This window comes from Phaethon aethereus (genome assembly GCF_964289735.1).
Source record: "Phaethon aethereus genome assembly, chromosome: 10".
Classification (NCBI taxonomy): domain Eukaryota; kingdom Metazoa; phylum Chordata; class Aves; order Phaethontiformes; family Phaethontidae; genus Phaethon; species Phaethon aethereus.
In genome coordinates, this window is record NC_138586.1 from 18,484,297 (window position 1) to 18,502,539 (window position 18,243).

Here is an 18,243-nt window from a genome sequence, read left to right on the forward strand (position 1 = left end):
AGTACCAGCACTACATGCTCATTATAATTTTTTGATACTACACAAGAATCTAAAGTTTCAACAAGTTCATCATTGTTTCATGGGTGATAAAATAGACCATATGATGGCCTCAATTTACAAACAATATTAATACTATGAATTTAGTGCTATTTGTTCTGTTTTCTCTACATTATCATGAATAGCTAACAACTCATGGTTGAAAACAAAAAAAAAAAATTGCTGGACTAAGAATTTAATCAAGTTATTAATTTTTCTAAGGTAAGACCTGGAGAGAACAGCTGACATTCTGATCTCAAACTGGAATAAATAACTCCTGCTTCATTTCCTTTCACTGCATGCACTCATAAGGCTTCTTAAACACGACTTTATTCCCTGGTGCTAGCACATCTTAAGACATGTGCTTTCTGCTGACTGTTCCTTGGAGTTTGTTTTTCACTGCAAGCAGAAGGCTTCACTTTAAACAAATGCTCAACAGTACAAGTAACAAAACACCTTGATCACATTCGTATAATGTGCCATAACTTACAAAAAAAACAACCAAAAACAAATCCAGAAAAGTCATGCTACATCCAGAAGCTACAGCTTTCTGTTTCTTTGTTATTCATCACATAACTTAATACTTCATAACTTGCAAACTACCTTAATTACTTTTTCACTGTCGCCTTTGGACAAATTAGGTTTTTTCTCACTTGGCGGGGGGGGGGGGGGCGTAGGGTGTTGAGAGAGGAAGAGAGGGACGTAGAGAAAGGATAAGAATCAGGTTCTTTGAGAAGTCAAAAAAAAATTATTGATGTGTAAACTTCAGTAAGGTAGACCTGTTTTCCCTGACACTATGCAAGAAAAGTATTTTATCTAGATAAATAGCCATTATTTTGCCAAAATACCTCTTCTAGTGAAGAAATACACTTTCCAATGAAGGTATTTTTCAAAGGTCATTTTTGTAGATAGCAAGAACAAAATTTTATATAAATATTGTAAGGAAAGGCACATGTAAAAAATTGTCTTGAGGATTATACATGACCTAGAATTTGAAAGAAAAATCACTGGCGGAATGGTTCTCTTTTCTGGTCCCTGAAGTACTGGGAAAAAATGCCTCTACATTTAACAATACATTCAAATAATCTCAGACAAAAGATAGTTACTTCAAATGTAGGGGCATATACAAAACTTCATAGAGATTTTCCCCCTCTATGGTTATCTTTGAGAAGCCTCTAATAAAGAGCAAATTCAGATATTGATGTATATACTCATGCAGAAATGAAGGTACGAGTGCATTTCAAATTGTCTGAAAAACAAAACAGGCTTTCCTAAAAATGACATCTCAAAACACTTTAAGTGAATTATTTTTCCATAGCAAGCTAGGAGGAAATCCCAAGTGTTAACAGATGACAAGAGTGTTAATGCCATTAACATTCTCTCAGCACTCCACGTCAGTGTGTAAATGATGTCCTGCTGCTCAGTCACTCTAAGAGGGGGAAAAAAGGTTCACAGCCATTTCCAGATGCTGAGATTCCGATTCAGAATATATTTGTTTCTTCCCCACTGGCATGCTGTAAGAGATTCTGCAGTACAGTCGTTTGTACAAGAGAACTATCAGTTGGTGTTTACCACACATGAAATATTTCCTAACATTCTCAGGGCATGAAAGTCCCACACACACTTAGAGCAGACTTCTCCCCAGATCATTTCACTACCACTGAAATACATCAAGTAAGGAACTAATAAAACTTGTATTTAGTTGTGTGACAATAGTCATTATTAGATAAAACTATGAGCATAAATATATATCAAGTGAGAATATATGCCTTTCAAGAAGGCAGTTTTATTTCATAAAAAGGATCCTGTTTTAACGAATGCTGTTTCTTTCTAGAAATTAAAATTAGTTCACAGACTGCTGTTTTTCCATTTAGTAAGATGAATACACACTGCTTTGAAAATTTTTTATCTGCAGTAATTTTTATCCTTTCATCCATGTTTCCCTTAATTTTGCAATTCTTTAAAAGTAAGCTTTTAATTCTTCACATGTATGCAATCAGTTAGAAAGAAGTGGCACCATATATCGCTCTGGTACGCGAAAGATTTTAACAGGATTAGGCATGTTAATATCTTTTACTAGGGTAAATGATACAGCTAAAAACCAGAGAAACTATGCAAAAATCTTCATTTAAGGATACACTAGTACATCTAGGATAGTTTATAAATATAAAGTAATGTAAGATTGTTTACAAGCTACATAATGGTCCAAAAGCAACACAGCAAGAAGTCAATCTCTCTAACTAGCAGGATAACAAAAAGAATGAACTTAATCGGCACCATAGGACATGGTTTAGTGGGCATGGTGGTGTTGGGTTGGTAGGTGGACTTGATCTTATAAGGTCTTTTCCAGCCTTAATGATTCTGTGATTCTGTAATGGCCAGCGATCAAACAGCGTGCCCTCCTGCCACCCTAAGCTCTACCAGTTCTCCCTTCTCAGAAGAAAGCTCCTGCCTAGTTTCCAGAGGACTAAACCTTTGTCAATGGGGGTGCTTGCACACGCTGGGAGGTGAGAAGAGGTCGTATTTATTATTTATGTATCTATAGTTCTAGATCAAGATGAATGAGTAAGTTAACTCTGTGCAACTTTCCCTTACTCCCTCTGAAATACCTTCTCATTCTGTTGTCTTTAATCTTTCTTAGTAACATCTGAAGTTAAACCCCATTAATCTGAGTATCTTCCTCAGTCCCCAACTAGACACTCGTGTTTTAACATCACTAAGAAAACAGCATATACTCCTACGGCAAGTGAATATAAAGTTCTGAGTTTTCCATTTAAAAAAATGTTCAATTAGAGGCACAGAGACTGAAATAAAACAAGGACTGAAAGCCAGGTTTGTCATAGTCGTAATTACTTTTCCAAACTGTTGAATGAGAGTCCTCAGTGCTGCATGAGGCTGGTCTAATTACAGAAGAAAGCCCCCATGTTTAAAGTTAAATTATTTGCAATTTGATCTTCACAGATCGTGAAAAAGTTGTCTCGGGAATCGCACGTAAGTTATTTAATACAGCATGAAATTCACTGAAAGTTTTTTGTGTTTGTTTTTTTTTTTTTTGCTTAACTACATTATATATTCGCTTCTACTTTCTGTTCTAGCGTAGCTGTAAACCTCATTCTGATATCAACTATTTCTGGTGGCCAACCATCCATGTTTAACGTAAATCACAAATTAGCCTGTTTAGAAATAGGTCAATAAAAAAAATCCTATATGAAAATGTAAGTAGAATTTCTATTCATCTTTCTGTCACTCACAGTACCAAAGACTCACCATATTTGCTGAAAAAAGTTAAAAAACATAAAATTATGTAATGTCATAGCATTTACTTCTACATTACAATATTAATTCATTTCATTATTACAAATGAATATTATGTATGGTATTTTAATTGTAATTGATCTCCTACCTTAGTATGATACCAAGCAATACTCCTTTCAAATTTTCTCCAGAAAGGCTCCTCTCAATTACCAGTAAACAGTTGTGTTTATTAACTGGAACAGGAAAGAGAAACTATGCCTTTAATTATGGTATAATTCCTGCAGCCTCAAACTGTCTACTGTGAAATGATTTATGTTCAGACACGCCTCAACTCTTTTGAAACACTCAAGCAGAGAGAGATGTTCAGCCTGAAATTTTTTAACTTTCTAATCTCAGTATGCGTTATCAACAACAATTCTTCATGAAGCTGATAAAAACAAAAGAAATACATACTGAAGACTAAGATGTTGTTTCCCCCCCTCCGCCTTGTTATTTATTTTTCAGTCAAAAAAAAATAAATAAATACAAGGGTGGAGAAAACGTGAGAATATTCCCTACAAGCAGAAACAAACTTGATCACTTGACATAACTGGAGATGACTTTCTAAAAAAGAAAAACACCATTTATCAGGTCATCTATTAATTATGAAAACATAAATCCTTAGGCAGAATCAGTTCATTTCTTAAGACTCTTATCTATTTTGTCAAGCCACCAAATTCACTAGTATGATAAAAGCTGTTAACCATCTACAATTCAGGATGCCTATTTTAATTATGAGGAACCAGTAAACCTAGTTGTGACATCAACGTACGTGCACTGAAGCAACGCTGCCCAGGAAACTTCCAACAATTAATTTTCAAAAATTTCACAGAATCCTCATATTTTTGCTAGTACAAAAAAAGCATTAGTGCATTTACTTTTTTAAACTCTTTTGTCAGACAATCACATTGTCAGATGATCTTTTTTCTACAAGAAATTCAGTTGATAAACCACTGAGCAGAAAGGTAAACATTAGCGACTTGGCTGTTTTTTCTCACCAAATCACTTGAGTGATGCAAATCATTTTTGTAAGTACAGCAAATACATAGGTAGCAAAACAACAAATGGCAAAGCATTTACTCAACACAACCGAAAAGTAACATAGATAAGCATAGAACAGAGCTGTCAAACTTAACAAGAAAACAGTTGCAAAAGGTGCATTTCAGTATGTTGGTTGCCTTTATGAACAAGAGTGGGGCTTACTTGACAGCATTCAGCCTCCGCACATGATGACAAGGCAAAGGACAATTACAAGGCAATATTCTAAGATTTTCTTATGTGCATGTATGTCAGGAAAATCATAAGCTTTTCTTTAATAGCAGAATGGGTAAGTGTGATTACTAGCGAGTCTCCTAACCTTGCAAATATGACAGGGTGGAAGAGAATACATAAGTAACAAGAAACAATTTTCCAATTAGTCATGAGTTGTCGCCCTTAAGCTACTTACCTGCAGTCTTGTCAGAAACTTAAATCCAGAAAGAGAAGATACTTAATATCTTCTTGTGAATTTCTGTCACTGAATGCATTCAGATGGTTAATCCCACCAGAATTTAGTTTCCATATACCCAGTAGTTAGGAGAACCTCTTCATTACATCAACCTACTAGATGTGATAAGCAGCTACCAATGGCTCTAGCCATCAATCTCCTCTTTTTTTTTTTTTTTCATTCTTTTTTTTCTTCTCTCCTTTGAAAAACCCATAAAATCATGACTTATGTCTGGTTGCAAAAAGAAAGAATAGATGTCACATGAACTTTCTAAGCTTCTATAAATGCACAAAATGCCTTAGACCTAGCCACGTACCATACTCCAAGTACTTCCATATATACAGAAATGTGCTTTGCACAAAATGAAAACCTGCAAAGTCCTTTTACGAATAAAAGGACTTTTACTTAAGTCTTTCTCACAAGGTTGTAAGCTTCTTGCATGTACAGTATACTTTACTTGTTATTTCATACTTCTGAGCAAAAGTAAAGTTGGATATATGAAAATTTTGGAAGAAAATGGGCTAGACAGACATTATTTGGTATTCTCCCACAGATTTTATTTTACTAGTGCTTAAAGAATCCACAGTCTCTATTCCCTACATAAATAAAAGAACAAATCACTCTCGAGTATGAAAAATGTAAGTATTTTTTTGCTAAAATGTTCTGTTGAAAAAAACCGAAACACGAAAATTAATACTCTTCCCCTGAAAAATCAACACATCTGAAGCTAAAATAATAATTACTCTTAACTCCACTGCTGATGGTTTTCTAGATTGAAATGATTCAAAAATTGTCATTAAATACCATTCTCCAAGAAAAAAAAAAACAACAAACCAAAAACCCCCCAAAAAAACAAAAACCATATACTACTATCTTAATGACCGGTCACTATAACTACTTTCTTCAAGAAAGCTATTTGGTTTCCCCGTTGGAAGTCTGATTATGAAGTTGTACTCAGTTATATGTTTTCTTACATTCTGCACGTTCTGTTATGCTTTTCTCTGCACCAGAATAAAAGCCTGGAAAAGGAGACTTAAAACTTTTTTTTAAGTGCTGTAAATACTTAACCAGACGATCAGAATGTTCAGATCACCAATGAAGACATGCAAAAAGGATATGCTCATCTTTTCTACAAACTTATCATGTTCATCTTGTGTTTTAGGGAAATTCTCAATGTCATTTTCAAGGCGCTTTATCTGATGATTCATTGAATCAAGGTTGCTCTTCAGAGTCTGGGCTGAAACTAAGAAAAAAATGACAATGAGTACAAAGCTTCCAGATTCCAGAAAGGGTATCAGAAGGCGAAAAAACAATGACAGCACAAATAGTCTTAAGAAGAATGATTCCATTAAGTAGACTCATATTTTTCAGAATTACTGCTCATAAAAATTGTACTCTTCATAAAAATTAAGTGAAAATATCTCATGTAATATACCAAATCATCATATTTAATGTCGGAATGTCTCCACTTAATTCTACCATTAGTTCAAATTATTCAATTTATTTTTAAATTTATTGGTAAAAATTCTAATATTTCATTCTTTTAAACCTAATTCAAAGATTAAGAAGTTACTGAAGTTCAAAGAGATTCTACCTTATTAATGCATGTACTTGGTTAAATGAATGATCTTATTAACGTACTTGGTTACAGAAATGATTTAAAGAATAGACATGGAGAAAAGATCAAATATTTTTCTTTTATTGAAATTAAACTGATTTCTAGAAACCAACATCTCTGAAACCCTCCATTAACATCACAGGTGGGTTTGAATAATAAATTCTGCTGATAATTAAATACAACCAAAAGTCTCTCAGTACAGCACGAAAAAAGAAGCTACTCTAAAGAAACACTGCCTACTCTGTGATACGCTATTCTAACGTAAACCACTATTTCTGTAATTTGTATTAAACAACCACCAATTGATACATCATGAGAAATCTCCATTGGAAACCATGACATCACAGTTTTGAAGATGAAGCAATACCATACCACAAAGAAATTCCAAAACTAGATGAAAAGTGACACAGTCTCTGCAGAGAAGCCCCTGGTAAAAACGGTAATATTAAAACAACCTGAACCCACAATATGGAGTTTTACAGCATAAACCATAAAGTCCAATTATCGTTCACAATTTAATAATAAACAGCGGTCTGAAAAGCACTTCCTCTTAATTTAAAGATGCATTTTAGAACCAAATTCTCTCTTCTGTTCTTTGTCTCCTCTTGCACACTTTACAAATACATGCTTTCAAGAATAGGCAATCTCAACACCCCCCTTCCCCGAAGAGCACTGTAACATTTGCACCGTTTCACATCCTTCCTCTAAACTGATTAAAGATTATTTCAAGTATACTCTGTTTCAGAGGTGATTTATACTATACAAACTACTTAATCTTTAGTGACAGTGCATATAATCCTGGTGAGTTCTTAAAAACACAGTGCCAGAAAGAACTTTTGCTATCTGGAATCAGAGGTGAGAACATCCAGCCCATTATCTACTCTTCAGTAACTGGCCAAGTCAATGCCCTCTATTGACTGCAGGCAGCTGCTCTTCACAGCAGCTTTGCATCCCAGCTAACGCTGTAGCTTTGCATCCCAGCTAACTCAAGGATTCTTTGTGCAGCCAAGATAAGTGCATGAATTTTTTTTTTTTAAGGTGTTTCAGCCTTTTTTTTTTTTTTTTTGACAGCAAGCCATTTGTACAAAAGTTGCATAGACTTTTTCAAAAGAGTGGTTTGGTTTTTTTTCCTATTCTCTTGCAATTTAAAAGAATGTGACTACAGGACATGAATCAAATTCCTGTTACTGTTTAAAAACGGCTTGAAAAACAGTATATAGAAAATAAAAATCCTGTAAAATAAGGAAGCTGTTCCCAGAACAGAATTAATACTATCTCCTTTCTAAGTAATGACTCATATCAGCCATAACACCACTGATTTAACTTTTCACAAGCACGTTCAAACCCATAAGGCACCAATACAGCTGTCTTTATCACAGGCATACTCTTGATTTTATTTTCAATTTTATTGATTTTATACAGGGTACCAAAAGGAACTACTAATCATGTAATCTTAAAATTACTGTGAAACAGCTTTTTAAGCTTAACTGAACTTGGGGGGGAACACACACCAAATCTACACAGAGCACAGCATCCCTGTAACTATTAACTTCACATTCACGAGTTAACCTTGAAATCAACCACTAAAGCAGTCTGAATAATAAACATTATTAAAGCTTTTAGGTTATGGCCCCATCAGTTTAATCATTTGAGGTTATTGTCAGAAAAGGAGCACACATTTTTGCTTGAACTGAAAACCTGAATTACTATAATATTTTCATAGGCTCTTATGTAGTTGGATAAGGAGACAAACAGCATTGAAGCAAAATGCTAGAACTGAAAAATAAATTATGAGGATGCAAATAGTAATTCTGTTGGTAAAAGAACAGCAGCTGATAAGTAAATACCCAACATAACAAATAAAGTTTAATTGTTTTCAGCAATTTGAAAATATTTAAATGCATGACCGCTTAGCAAGAATAGTAGTTGATTTTTGCCTGAAATTTAAAAGTGCAAAGAAATTCAGCAATGACAAGTAAGAAGTCTTAGCCTCTGTGATTAAAATGGAAGAAAAGCATTTTCAGTAACTGTTTTATAAAACGAAGTTCAGAAAACAGTTTAGATTAGGTGCATACTGACTTTGAAAGTATGAAGGAACTCTACCCAGACAAGAAGGCTGCATTCAAAAGCTGTGCTTCTCAGAAACATTTCAGAACATTCATTTTTGTTCACTTTCTTTTGCCTAGCCGAGGCATATGTACAAGTTTCTGTTCAAACAATTTCTTTGAAACCATTCCCTAAATGCTAAGACGACTGCCTCTATCACTATACTCATCAAAGCTGGTGATTGCAAGACAAAGGCTTGTTCGCCTTCACTTTGCCCATCATTCCACATGAAAGTTAGGCATCCTCATAGAGCTAGGCTAAAAATCTACATGAAAGGTAGCCTTTGGCCTTCAGTGGCACACAAGCACTGTTCAGGAACCATTACTGGGAAAGGCTCTCTCTGTAGCAGTCATTACAGTACTATTCCATTTAGTGGTGCAGCAGGAGAAAACCACCAACTAAATCCAGTACACAAATATCTGATTTCAAGACAGGAACAATGGGGTAAATACTAAAAAAGAGGAAAGAGAAGGAAAAAAACCCACCAGCAACAACAACCAGAAAAAAAAAACCCCACCTTCATAACCCCACACTCTAGAATGAGCAGTCCCCCAAACAAGGAAGCAGCCTACCAGAAGCCCAGACATTTCCCTGTATTAGCAGCAAAGATAAAATATTTGCCACATTTCAAAAGTAAAACAAATCAGCAGCAATAAACAATCCACCTCACCACCCTCACAGGTTTTTAAGACCTCCCCTCCACTCCGGTGAGACCCCAGCTGGAGTGCCGCGTCCAGCTCTGGAGCCCTCAGCATAGGAAAGACAGGGACTTGTTGAAGAGAGTCACAAAAATGATCAGAGGGCTGGAACACCTCTTCGACGAGGACAGGCTGAGAGAGTTGGGGTTGCTCAGCCTGGAGAAGGCTCCAGGAAGACCTTATTGCAGCCTGCCAGCACTTAAAGGCAGCTTGCAGGAAAGATGGGGACAGACTTTTTAGCAGGGCCTGCTGTGATAGGACAAGGGGTAAACAGGGTAGATTTAGAGTAGATCTAAGGAAGAAATTTTTCACATTGAGGGTGGCAAAACACTGGAACAGGTTTCCCAGAGAGGTGGTAGATGCCCCATCCCTGGAAACATTCCAGGTCAGGTTGGATGAGGCTCTGAGCAACCTGATCTAGTTGAAGATGTCCCTGCTCATTGCAGGGGGCTTAGATTAGATGACCTTTAAACGTCCCTTCCGACCCAAACTATTCTATGATTCTACAGGGGAAAGGTCAGCATTTAAGAAACAGGAAGGTTTGAGAAGTCAAAAGAAAGTCAAATTTGCTGACACAGGGAATAGCGGACACAGATGGCATAAACAAGCTTAAAAAAAGGATTATTTAGATCCACATACAACAGGTCCATACACAGATATCAAAAGGAACAGGCAGGGATGGAGTGCATAATACGTCTCTGAGAAGATGTGCAGATGGTGGGGGAAGCAGATGGCAGGAACTGCAATGTTCTCCCTAAACAGCGTATCTTGCTGCCAGCACCGGACAGAGCGTCAGGTTGTATGGACCACTGGGCACTCAGTACATCCTTATGCCTTATGTCAAAAAACACATAAATCCCAAAACCTACATATGGACCCATTTTCAAGGCCAAAGAGAAGAAAAAAGGCAGCAAGATTTCTCAATCTGTACCAAACTGGAACAGAGTGGCCCCTTATGTAGCCAAAGACAAGACTGGCTTGCAGAGAGCTGCTGCAACTGTAAGATAGAAAGAAACACAGCATCTTTAACATGTGTACCTCAAACCACTGTAATAAAAGGATTTACGAGACAGGGGAAAAATCCAAAACCAGAAATTAAACGTGTATGTTTCAACTAACTAAAACATTATCACACAGAATTACTATTAACAAACAGAATTAATATAAGCAAGGTGAATATGAAGTTATGCATATTAATATATTGCCAGACATTTTTTAATGTCAGTGGAAGACTAATATAAGCACATAGATTTATCAATATTCTCTGTGCACAAATACTGAACAAAGCTCAGTTACTCATGCATCATTAAATCTACAACTGATTAAAAATTATTTCATGTATTAAGATTTATTTATAATAGAAATCCACAGTCATTCAAGAGAAAGCACAAAGTCAATTCAGCATGAAAGATGATAATTTTTTTTTCTTCATTTTACTATTATCTCTATATTAATTCCCGCTCTGTAAAACAACAACAACAAAAAAATCCGATCAATTTATTTTGGAGAAAGCAGTTGCACAGACTGCACGCTAAGGAAGGCTTAATGAATGTCTGGGAGACCACTTTAGTCCTAGAAAAAAAGCTACAAGCAGTTAATCTCCTGTTAATGTCAAATGCTGGCTAGTCCCCACAGTCAAGCTAAGCATTTTATATTTACAGTAATACAGTAATAGTACCAAAGGACAGATTAATCCTTTCCAAAACAAGATTGCATCAGAGTCCTCCCCTATAACAAGGGGTGAAATGATACACTGTGATTAGGTGCAGTGTCTCTCACATAACAAATTCCAAGGGTATCTGATCACGATGCAAAACAGTGATGGCCATGTCCACAGTAGTAAAACTCTGAAGTGAGAGCCAATGATATTAACAACTTCAGTAAGCAACATGAAGCAAATGAACTAGTGGATTGTAAGTCTAGACAGTATTTGTGCCATAACTACATTGTGAGCATAGTAATGATTATTTATTTCTTATTGCCTAAGGGCAGATGGAAGTAGTCTTTCACAAAAGGCTCAAAAACAGTTGTAGGGGAAATGGGTGAGCATGATCTGCAGGAATTACAATCAGTGATTACTTAATTCATACCACTAAGTAAATTTATATTTATTAAGAGAATAAACGTTCTGTTGGAGTTAGGTGAACAGTGCTGCTGCAGCCTACTTGAGGATTCTGAGTACCACAGTGTGTGCGCATCTGTATCTCAGAGTATGGCTGTATATTATATATGTGTATATATATGTACATATACTGCAATACCTTTATTTCACAGGCATACATGCACATGTATATGGTTTATGTATGTGTTTTTGTGTTGTACAGGTGTACCATGTACCTCTCACAGGCATGTACATATACGTACGTACATTCGTATGTATGTATACAAACACACACATATCTATATCTGTGATATATACCACAGTATGCCTCTATCACACAAAACAACCCATACTTGAAGCTTCATGGCTGAACAGCTTCCAGTCTTGAAAGCAGTACAGCTCCCTTAACGTGGTATTTCAAGTAATTTGCACGTCACTATTCATACAAGAAATTTTTCCTAACGCAGCTATACAGTCAGGACAAACACCATGATCAGTTGTACTTTACTATATAGATAAACTGTTGTGCTAAAAAGGTAAATCCAGCACTGGAAGAATGACTCGGAAAAGCATGGTCCAGATCTGGCTTTGGTCATAATTCCCCCTGAATACCAAGGGGGAAGCGGAGCCAGGGAGGAATGTAGATACCCCATGCATTATTTCCTTTATCAGAAACTACGTCTTCACTACATGCTAGTGTGATAGATCTAGAACAAATTTCAACAATAAAAATAACTCCATATTTAAATATTTTACCCAGGAAAAACACTGAGCTTAATCATTAGAAGTTCTGAAGAAGAAACTATATGAACAGTCATAGAACCATACAGTCATTAAGGTTGGCATTGCTTTGGAGTAACTGAGTAATACTGAGGTGGCGGGGGGGGCGGGGCGGGGGGAGTTGTATTTGGGGTCAATGTAAGAAATTAAATATCACATAATCACAGAATCATTAAGGTTAGAAAAGACCTTTAAGATCAAGTCCAACCATCAACTCAACACCACCATGCCTACTAACCAGGTCCTGAGTTGACACAACTACAGGTTTTTTGAACACCTCCAGTGATGGTGACTCCACCACCTCCCTGGACAGCCTGTTCCAATGCTTGACCACTCTCTCAGGAAAGCAATTTTTCCTAATATCCAACCTAAACCTCCCCTGGCGCAGCTTGAGGCCATTTCCTCTCATCCTATTGGTAATTACTTGGGAGAAGAGACCAACACCTACCTCACTACAACCCCCTTTCAGGTAGTTGTAGAGAGACAAGACAGGTACAACCGGACAACTCTAAGATTACATCCAACCAAGCCTACTATAAGCAAACACTCCTCTGTACAGACAAACATCAGGTGCTTGTAACATAACTTGGGAAGAAGTAAAAGAAGTGCTGAAAAGTACATTCTCAGGCCAACAGTGCCTAAATTTCAAAGCAGAACCCCAAATATGGCAAAAGAAATTAAGCTCATAAGCTGAAAAGAATGGTTAGAAATGCTTTGGAGTGGAGGTTTAAACACCTTGGGATCAAAAGGATAGAACTAGACAGTATCCTAACTAGCTAGGGCATGTCAGTATCCTCGTCTTCCGAAAAAGGGTAAGCTTTCTGACACAGATTACTTACACTTAACAGTCCATACATCATTCACAACACACTCTTTTCCTGTAAATCTTCCACAGATTTTTCCCTGAATCTTTTAAAGTTTAGGGAAAACACCAACTCTGGCCAAATGGTAATTTTTTTAATATATTATGACAATGTACTGTAAATGGAAAACATGGAATTTAGAAGTTCTATTTTAAAGCTTTTCAACAGATACATTTCACACAAAGATGTGCATTTGTTATTAACTGTTAATTCACATTAGTTGAATGTGAATTCTAATTTGCATGCTAAGATTTCATTCACTCCCAGGGTCTCTGCATTGTAGTTGCCCTATCACAACATTGATACAGAATGGTGAAGGAAGGCAATGACACAGCTATGCTTTATCATTTCAGACTTCTGAAGTAAAACCAGTATGTTAGTTAACCAAAGATAAAGCAAGTTTGCACGGATTCTATTGTTCTGTGCATTTGCAAGTGGAGGTGAACCACAATTTTAAGGTAAGAGCACCTTGTAAAAAGTCCAGCCCCAGCTAGCTCTTGCCTTTAGAGTTTAATGAGATTAAGTCTAAGACACTAATTATCTTTCAGTGCAAGATTATGTTAAATGAGGCATGTATGGGCAGAAGCTCGCTAGATGGAGAACAACATGCAATGTTGTTCTCCATCTATAGAGAGAAAGGAAGGAGACTTATCAATCCATACCTCGGAAAGTCTCAACTGGGATCAAAACCTCAAATCATCGCAATACGAATGTTTACAGAAAGAAAGCAGATATATCTGATATAATTTAAGAAAAGGATGACAGATTTTTAAGACACATCTGGAAAAAACTATACCACACAAGCTAAAAACTTATAAAAAACATATTTTGGGTATGAACTATGAACAGATTTTCATCTGCTTGGAATAAGAACAGCAGCCATCTAAAGTGAGGAAATCTAATTTAAATATTATGTGCACTTAAATGCAAATGCCATTAACAAGCTTATCTTGACAAGTGACATAGTGGGGGGGAACAACAGAAAAAAAACCCAGAAGAACATTGCCCGTTAGGCCTAACATCAGAAACATCATGAGCAGCATGTCTTCATCTCTCTGCTGGAGCTGAGGAAATTACAAACAGTGCTCATAATCCTGAAACGCTCAATATGTCCACAGAACAAAAAGAGACATTCCTGTGGCTAGCTTATCTTTAATATCAATATATGTACAGAACCGTGCTCTGGTTTAGGGAATGAATTTGCTTGTCTCTGTTCCAGCAATTATGTGCATACGTACATGTTTTAAGACTAAAAGAAGCATTCTGATGCACATAACAACTTAAGACATTAAGAATCAACTATAAATGACAAACAGTGCCTTAGGTGCCCAAAATGCATTACCACTCTCACTATCGACATGAGCCAGTTGTTAAAACTCCTTTCGACAGCACAGTACAAAGTCATTCATCTCCTAAGTGACACACTGGAACATGAAATCTCTTCCTTTCATTGGACAGGTCATATAATCCTGATTATAATTACTGACTCAAAATTGTTTACTTCTTAAGGTTAAATTAATTGGCAGATAAAGGCCAGTCTTCTGAAAAAGAAAAAACTCTGAGCCCATAAGACTCCTTCTGGTTGAACGCTGACAAGCGTTATGCTTATTTTTGCAACCTGCATAAATTCTGCGTGTGCCGACCTCCTGCTTTCTCTGAACTCTCTTGTTATTACCAGCCTTTTCACCTAATCTTTCAGGTTTACCTCACTCCGTAAACTGTAAAAAATAGTACATTGTACAATTTAAGGTTTATTAGTTGAATGTGAACTGACTTTCCATATTAAAGATAAAAAGCTTTTACAGAACAGATGTCTCAATTTCAGAAACATAACCAGAAATACTAGAGATGATCAGTGAGAATAGCACTGTGTCCAGTAGCATTCTCCTGGCAATATGGGTATCTCCTCCAGAGCACTCAGAAACTCACCTTAATTTGATGTTAATTTACTTACAAATGTCTTTCAAGATCTCAAAAGTTCTTTTGAGATTATTCAAAAATAATTCTGAAAACAGAGCTTATAATGACCTCTTGGCAAAGGTGTAAGGCAAACTGCAAGTGAGGCAAGGGAAAGAAGTGACTGGATTTTTATGTTCTATTCATTGCATCCAGATTTGGAAGCATTAACTGCATTGAAATGCTAAATTCTGCTGTGTTTATTCCAAAAAGCCATACTTCGCTTTATCACTATTTCTCCGCGGTCCAGCTTTGCTTGGTTTGTACACCAAACTGATAGACCCATGCTGAAAATCATTGTGAAGCAGCTACAGCACACTATATTCAGTGGTGCACGTATGCAAAAATTGCAGAAAGTAAGGAAGACAAAGAAGGAGAAAGAGCAAAGCTTTTGTGACACAACGTATCTGTTGTTACTAAAAAAATCACTAAAGAAGGTGTTGAGCAACTTCATCCAACAGACCTCCCTTCAGGCTCTGCAATTGTAACAGGAGTTTGGTCTTTGCAATTAACTGAAGTGCAAGCCATGCTTCCAGGAGTGTAATAGCTTTTCTTACATCACTGAAAGTGCAAATTCAAGAAAAGATAAGGTGAAAAAAACAAGTAGGTGTTGTTTTGTGACTTTCACCTTTTTGTAGCAGCTGGTATTACGGAATTCTAACTGGGTTTCATAATTTGAGAAGTCATTTAAAGCAGTCTTCAAATCTGAATTGGTTTAACTACAGTCAGAAATTTTTAAATGGTTTAATTTCTTTAATAAGCAACAGCCCATGAGAGTGATTTGAACTATAATTTTGCCCTTGATATTTACACCTCAGGGAGAGAAGTGGATCCTTAAAATGCATGCTATACAAAATAACTTTGTTTAACATAGAACCCAAATTGTACCTGCAAAAAAGTAGCTTCAGAACTCACAACTACCATTATTTTGCATACCATTTATTACACATTATAAGATAGCAACTAAATAAATCCTCAAAATTTTCACAGACTGGGAAAAATTAGTGGGCAGTTTTGCAGGGTGGAAGCCTATCCAGAATCCTACTGACTCTCCAACAGGATTTCTTTCAGAAATTGCACCTTGGAACTACAACACAAAAACTATCTGTGAAGTTTTTGCTTCCCTGTCTTCCTCTTTGTCGCTTGTCAATGAAGGACAACATGTCTGTCAAAAAACTTTTAATGAGATGATGCATAAGCTGTCATCGATACGGCGATGCTATATGCAAATACAGGAGTGCTACTACAGCAAAAAGTCTTTAGTATTTGACGTACCTAACTGTGTATTTATTACATTCAGAAAAACACATTTAAAGCGTTTCTGACAATTCAATATTGCAGTTTATGTGAATGAAAAGAATGACAGAAGTCACTACACAGTGCAAGATTAAGTTTTGATTATGATGCAAAACGCCAGCTTCAGATTCTATTCTACAGAGAGAAGTCACAGATGTAGGCATTACATTTCTCATGCCAGAAGGCACTGTCTATTTTATACCCACTAATGTGCCAGATTGGGCAAAATCTGTTTCAGCAATTTAAACCGCGTAAGGTGGAAAACACTGCAGATTTCTCTGTAAAAACAGTTTCTTCTACTGCAACGAACTATAAAACTTCCGTTTGACATGAAAATGACTACAACTTATGATTATGTTTTGAATTGCTACTTGAAAGCAACAATGGAACAGAATGTTTTAAAGTATTTTCCCCACTTTAAAACTATGGCATTAAAGCACAGTGAAGTACCCGTACAGAATTTTAAAATTAATTATTTTCTTACAGTATTTTAACAATATATTAAGTATATACATATTTGCATTCCACAGTGTTTCTGATTGCTAATGTTCTTTCTAGAGAGATACCTCAACTGTCAGAACCAGATGCTTGCAAATTAAAGAAATAAATTTTTTGTGTCAACATAAGTGAGCAATCTGTGCTGCTATTATTAGTACTTTCTACTCTACTACACGGATATAATTTACCTCCCCCAATGCATCTTTCACTTCATTTTACTCAGAATGCTCTGTATTTCTTTTAACAACACTTTAGAAGAATTATTAAGTGGTATACCTTTATATCAGGCACAGAATTCTGTACACTAAACACTAGAAAAAAACCCTCATTATTTCTGAAAGAGACTATATTTTCTATACTGCATTCACAGTTAAGCCCAGCCCTTCATGTGGAGTTTAACTATTCTTGGGAGCCCTACAAAATTTCTCAGCTAACCCCAAAATTCATACTCCATCTGTACATACGAAGCAGCACTTCACCTTGCCCAGCATGTCAGGAGAACACAAAGGCTGGCCAATGGCCAGGAACAGACATCAGCACTCTGTACCCACCCATTTCAAGTAAACACCAGTGGAACACCACAAGCTCACAAAACTTTGTATGAGTCTACACAGCGTAGTAACTCCCACTCCTGGCAGACAAAGCAAGCAGGTAACCTAAGTACATCACGAACTTAGGAGGAGCGGGGCTCAATGTTCAACTGATAAACATATGGTTATGTTTTATTTTAAATACAGGCACGATGTTTAAACCATGAACTGTGATTTAGAACTGTCTCTCTTTTAAAATCTGAAGTCGTTATTATAAAATATATGGGTCATGTTCCTCCCTCTTAATTTTACATGTTATGTATTTCTCTTTATGATTTCCGGGAGGCTTGACAATCAGAGGAGTTGCAGGTTTAAAAATATGTATCTTTTCTAAGGAATTCCAAATTATACTGTTTAGTTTATACTTTTTACCTGACTTCGATAAGGTAGCTCTTGGTTGGTTTGGGTTGGGGATTTTTGTTGTTGTCATTGTTTTGTTTGTTTGATTGGGTTTTTTTGTTTGTTTGTTTGTTTGGGGTTTTTTGTTGTTGTTGTTTTTTTGGAAGATTTTGTTTGACTGGACCTGCAGAAAGGGATGAGAATTTGCAGGTCTTCAATACAATCGCAGATTATAAGATGGTAAGAGCAAATACCATGAAAAGCAGCAACTGGAATAACAAGGAAAGTGAACAAGGTAGAAATATGAGTAAAGGCTTTGTATAGTTTCAGCTGTAGAGGAATAGAGGAAAACTCTGCAGACTGGAATAAGGTAAGTGAGTATCACTTCCATCAAATAATCCAGTTTGTCACAATCTTGTGATATTTTTAATTGGTTTTCCTTTCATACAGTCTGCTTCAAGTAAGAAGGAATGCTTTTACAATAATCTCTTGACAGTTAATCGGTTTGACCTTCACTTAAACTTTCCAGAATAAAACTGTTTCCTAATTTATTTTTGCTTTTCATAAACCTCTAGGTTGATC

At 36.2% G+C, this 18,243-nt stretch overlaps 1 protein-coding gene across 1 annotated transcript in view; it reads right to left on the reverse strand.

Moving 5' to 3' along the window:
* DIAPH2 (diaphanous related formin 2) overlaps window positions 1-18,243 on the reverse strand; it is a gene marked incomplete at both ends in the record, with an annotated part of 241,610 nt that overhangs the window by 114,110 nt on the left and 109,257 nt on the right. The window contains one exon of the mRNA XM_082004221.1: window positions 5,933-6,059. Coding sequence (XP_081860347.1) covers window positions 5,933-6,059 — 127 coding nt within the window. The remainder of the gene's footprint in view (window positions 1-5,932; window positions 6,060-18,243) is intronic.